Here is a 5,539-nt window from a genome sequence, read left to right on the forward strand (position 1 = left end):
CCAGCAAGTCTAATTTGACCGACACACAAAGGAACAAAGTGATGGCTGCTGCAGTGCAGTAGGATCTGGATCCTGGATGAAGACATTCCCAATCTGTCAGGCTTCAGAGACACGGTGGTCCCCTATGACTGGTCCTTCCTGTGCCAAGGGGGGCGTCATAAATCCAGCACAGAAGTCTGGCCATGCAGATTATTATCTGTTAAAGGAGGCAGCAGGAGATGGAGAAGGCACTGAATTATGCAGCAGCACAAGTAAGCCATGTGGCTCAGCTCAGGTTAAGCAAAGCACAATGAAAGGCTTGGACAAAAATGGTGAAGAGTGGCCAGTCCTTCCCGAAGCCTGTGCAACTGTCTCCACAGGGAGTGTCCAACTCAGTTTCTATTGAATAATTCTGGGGAGTACTGTAATTAATCCTCATCCTGAGTGGGAAGCACCAACATCCAGTAATGACTTAAGGGAATTCCTCATGACCGGACATCCCAGCAGTGCGTGTTGCAGAGTTTTGCACCTTTATTAGAAGGAGCTGGGGCTGACCAAAACCAGAGTGCAGGTGCAGTTTTGTATCTGTGAGTGAAAGCTCACCTCCACTGAAGAGAGTAAAAAGTGAATGCTCCAGGGAGAATTCACCAGTACATAAGAGGTGACTATTTTTTTCCTTCTTCTACTCCTTGAAAAGCTGGGGCAAAACAGTGCTGTACCCCTGTGCCACGGAGTACAGGCTGAGCACACACATGCTGCTTTTACGATGCTTTTGCAGTACTGCTCTTGACTCTTCACAGGTCTTTCAGCAGACAGCAACCCAGGATGCAGAGCAGCAGGAAAATAATGTATGAACAGATCCATTCTTTCAGCACAATCATTGTGGACTGGTGGTGAAATTGTCCCCTCTGTAATGCTTAAGGGGTGAGCAGCATTGCTCATACACAAGTATTGCTGTTTGTCAGCATGACTATACACAGCTGCTGCTTTGCTGAGTTGAAATTTTCATGCCTGATATCTATGTTGGCTTGACTGCTGCAATTTGGGAAGCTTTCAGCAGAAATGCTTTGCTGATCCTCAGGATCTGCTGCTGTGGCTTCTGCAGAGTGAACAAGAGACCCCTGTTCTTAGGTGCCGCGCTGTGTTCTGGGCTGATGCCAGGTGAACTCCTTGAAGAAGGAATAGACGTGTTCAACCCCAGAACTGGCAGGAGCTCAGCTGCACTTCAGTGAACGCTGTGTTCCTGGCTTGCTCCCACAGTGCAGAACAGCAGCAGCAGCAGCATGGGCCAGCTCTGGCTTGAGCTCTGAGCCCGAGGAAAGTTCTTTCTTCTCCTCTGCCTGCCACCACGGGAGACAGATGGGGGTGAAGCTGGAGGATGGGATGGAAATGTGGAGCTGAGAGTCGGAAAGAAGATGGGAAATACACTGTTGGGGAAGGCAAAGAGCACAGCACTAGGAATCAGCAGCGATAAAACTGAGAAACCAAATGATGACCTTGGTTGTTGAAGATTAGGTGTAGATTAAAATTGATACTTAACCCCCAAGTGTGCTTGATACTGAAATGTGCTGGGGCCTGGGGCCTTACAGCTGCTCTTATTTCCCAGATTAGTGAGAGACTGGCCAAATCAAAGAATGCTGAAGTATCAGCACTAGCAAACACATCATGGAATGAAGACAACAGTTCCGATTTCTGAAAGTCAAGCTTCATCTTGTGTCGTAACATGCCTGAAATGACACAATGCCAACTTGGAGAAGGATTTTATTGCTGCACTAATTACAGTGAGTAGTGATACAGAAATCCCTGACATCAGACTTGTGACTGCAGCCTCTCTCCCTTTCTGTTTACCTAGCTGGAGACACCCAAGGTATTTTCCAGGCATGCCAAGTGTGCTCAGCTGTGAATGGGAAACAATGCTGCAAAATAAGCAGGAGATCTGAAGTGGAAAACAACCTCACCTCACTGGTATCTGTAAAACACTGCTACTACTATAGCAGCACTTAAGGGGAGCTACAGGATGTTTTCACACCAGGCTCCCAAGGACTGAGAAGCAACTCAAAAAAACAGTGAAGATATTGAAAAACTCACTTGTTTTCAAACAAACCAAGCACAAGGGAGTTCCAAAAGGCTCAAGAAGTAAAGGTAGATGGAGATAAAGCTCAGCAGTCATCAGAATCTGGCTTTTAATGCTTTAATGTATTGTTATAGTCAGGATTTACTTCACTGCAGTGATCTGTGGCTGCAGAAATAAGCTTGTGCATGAGGTTTTGAACTTGGGCTCTACCTTGGAACCTAAGTCAGATCTAGGTTCTTACTACTGCTGAAGTAGGAGCTGTCCCCATCTGCTGTCCAGAATATGCAGTGGCACAGTAACACCTTTAACTCTCTCAGTTTTTTATCTCCTGAATACACAAGTAACGCTAGTCCTCCAGGTCAAGTCCTTGGAATAGACAAGTACAGCAGTCACCTTCTGCTGGCAAGCTGTAACATCTTCAAAACAGCCACTGTCTCTTTAGTTGATGAAAACTTACTTCTGTGGGAAAAGGGTGTTAGGAGGCAGCACAGGAATGCATGTAAGTGTATGAACTCCCTTGGGCTTCTTGTTTTAGGATTAAGAATTGTCTTCTTTAGGAACCCTCAGCATAGACACATACCATCAGAAATGAAACAACTGCATTTAATATATGATCCTCACAGCACCAGTCACCCTAATGCATAGTCACTGACAAGTTCCCAGGTATCTGAGAGCCATTGTCACTGCATTAGGGAGCAACAGCTGTCCAGGATAAGCAGTTAGTGCCATTTTCCTTCTTTGGGGAGACAGAAGTCCTGCAAGCAAAATTCAGGTTTGCTAGGGCTGCCCTTGCACTCTGAACACGTGCCTGTTACTAGGTAAATGTATCGGGCTTTTCCACAGAGCGCTCAGCTCAGTTCAGTTACAGTAGCAACAATGGGTATTACAGCACTGGAAGCAGTGGAGCTTGAATGCATGGATGACTTCCCAAAGAGTGTGGGCTGAGTAAACACTGAGCAGTAAGTCTGTCCTCTTTAGTAAAACTATGCCACATTCAAAAGAAAACAAATCGGGTGCCAGAGCAGTTTCTATCAATACAAAGGAAACTAACTACACATTACTGTTTCCATTGGGCTGAGGTATACCATGTATGCAGTATGTAACATTTCTTTGCCCTTGGTCTTTTCACAAGAACAGTGTCTTCTCAAGTGAAGAAAAGCAGTAGCCAGACTGTTCACTTAATTTATTTTAAAGTACTAAACTAACATTAAATAAATAGCAGAGACCTAAACACAACAAACTTTTTGCTACTGTATTTGGCTTAAATACAAAGCATTAAAGATACAAAGTAGATGGAAGAAGAATAAAACTGCCAAAACCATCTGAGAGTGCATTACACAAACTTCTGCAGAGACAAAACCTTCCCCTCCCATCACGGTGGTGCCAATGCTTTTTCTGGTGTCAACACAGCTGAAGCATGGAGGACCTTCCCCTTGAAGTGTTTCTGCTAAAGTTCATTTTTTGCCATCCTCGCCTCGTACTCTCTTTCAGATCGTTTCCTTCGGTAAACATCATCTGCCAGAAAAAGATTTTATGTGAGTGTTTTCCATGTACATGATAGCACTAAATGTAGAAGCTGACATCTTTCTAAACTCTTCAGTCCAATTTTCTCTTGCAGACACTGACAGGCAACTGAAAATCAAGCCAACACAAATCTTTATTACCGCTTAAAAATAGCTCATGTTCTCCCTCCCATCCAGGCTAAAGTTCTTCCCATCAGTCCTGATTAAATGTTTTTATAGGAAACCATAAGATTCCAGTGTGATACAGCCACTGCTTGTCTACCTTCCCTTGGGCATAATTAAAAATACAAATGCCCAAGCTATCTGAAGTAAAATGGAAATTAAATTATAGGCACAAAGACAAGGCCTAAGGACAGCCAGCATGGCTTCAGTAGTTCAGCTTTTTATTTCATGCTTGCCAACAACGCATAGGGCTGTACCCACCTTCAGAGTCTTCCTGGTTGTTCTTCCTGCCCCCCTCCCCTCATACCTACATATCCATCACTGACAAAAGAGGTTATCGGTCTCGTCACCTGGCATGGATTATGGAGCAATAATAAGGCCAAACTGCACAATTATTACTGTTTAGGCAGAGCTTTTTTTGCCCCAGGAAACTAAGGCTTGACCTGAAACGTACGAGCTGCTATGCTACACAGATGTGCTTTAGTTTCTAACCTGACTTTATAGGTATGCATCAAATTTTACACTGGAAAACAGCAAACCCAGGCCTTCATAAAATGAAGCAAAGAAGCAATTCTGTCAGCACTGACTTTGTCAGCTATGGAAATTGCATGAAGCTGTTTCATTCTACAGGAGACTCAACTAGATTTCCTGTAAAAATGAGACTCTTCCCATGTGCAGTAAAGCTGATCCTTTTTCTGAGGTTCGCAAAGATTTCCACATTAGAACGCTGTAACTTCTAGGAACTAAGTGCCACTAGCAAAGTTCTCATGACTCATTTTCATACCTTTTAAATTGGGAAAGTCACGTTTCAGATGAACCCACTCCTACGCTTCAATTCTCACAGCCCTGGTGGGGCTTTTATGTAAAAACAAAATCTAGTTTAGGCTTTGAAACCCAGGTTTTTTGTTAGTTTCTGCCTAGCGTCTCCTAGTGAGGCAGCGCCTGGAGTGTCCCATCCGGCACTAGAGGAAGCGGTGTGTGCCCTGCTGCCCCAAGTCAGACCCGCTGTCCTTGCCGTTAAGTGACCGGCCTCCGCCGCTCCCCGGCGCTGTGGCCTGCTCCTGCCGCCCGGGCGGGGACCATTCTTGGCCCTCACTTACAGAAGGTCTCCTTGCCGATGCGGACGTTGATCATGAACCACTCCATCGCTCCCCCGAGGAGGAAGAAGAAGGGCAGGAACCTGTAAACGCCGAAGCGCTGCTTCCCGGGCACCAGCCGCAAGATGCGCTTCAGCCTACTGCTCATCAGCATGACGGGCCGGGATCGGCGCCGTCAGCTCCTGGCGGACAAAGAACAAAACAGAGGAGGAGGAGGAGGCGTGAGAGGCGAGGCGGGACGGGACGGGACGGGATGGAACGGAACGGGACGGGACGGGACGGGACGGGACGGGAAGGGACGGGACGGGACGGGACGCCAAACGGCCCCCGGTGCCTCGCCTCAAGCCGAGGCCGGGAGGGGGCCCACGCTCGTTCCCCGCGGCCATGGCTCCCCTCCCCTCTGCCTGCCCCGCCCCCTCGGGAGCGCGCAGCCAATCAGCGCAGCTCCCGCCGCGAGACCCTCACCTTCCGAGCGGGCCCGCAGACCCCGGCCGCGGCGGAACGGAAGGACGTGTGGGCAGCCACGTGACCCGGCGCGGGGCGGTTCGCCTCTCCTGATTGGGAGGGGCGGGGCTTCAGCGAGGGACCACCGCCCCGCCCCGCGCCCCGCCCCTCGCCTCAGGGGCCGGAGCGCGGCGAGCGGAGCCGGTCCGGGCTCCCCCCCCGCCGCTCGCCCCTCGCCCGCCTCTCGCCGCGGGCAGCCG

General features: G+C 48.5%; 1 protein-coding gene across 1 annotated transcript; it reads right to left on the minus strand.

The window, feature by feature from the left end:
* Positions 1–3,402: 3,402 nt before the first annotated feature.
* On the minus strand, positions 3,403–5,051 carry LOC134159398 (ubiquinol-cytochrome c reductase complex assembly factor 5). Its single transcript, XM_062610284.1, has 2 exons — positions 4,839–5,051; positions 3,403–3,568 (listed from the first exon to the last, which is right to left on the minus strand). Exons 1-2 carry the CDS (start codon positions 4,987–4,989, stop codon positions 3,501–3,503), a joined length of 219 nt encoding a protein of 72 aa, XP_062466268.1. The 5' UTR covers positions 4,990–5,051; the 3' UTR covers positions 3,403–3,500.
* Between the last annotated feature and the right edge of the window lie 488 nt (positions 5,052–5,539).

Source organism: Pezoporus occidentalis, unplaced genomic scaffold (genome assembly GCF_034315485.1).
Source record: "Pezoporus occidentalis ecotype Australia unplaced genomic scaffold, CSIRO_AGI_Poc_V1 ctg145, whole genome shotgun sequence".
NCBI lineage: Eukaryota > Metazoa > Chordata > Aves > Psittaciformes > Psittacidae > Pezoporus > Pezoporus occidentalis.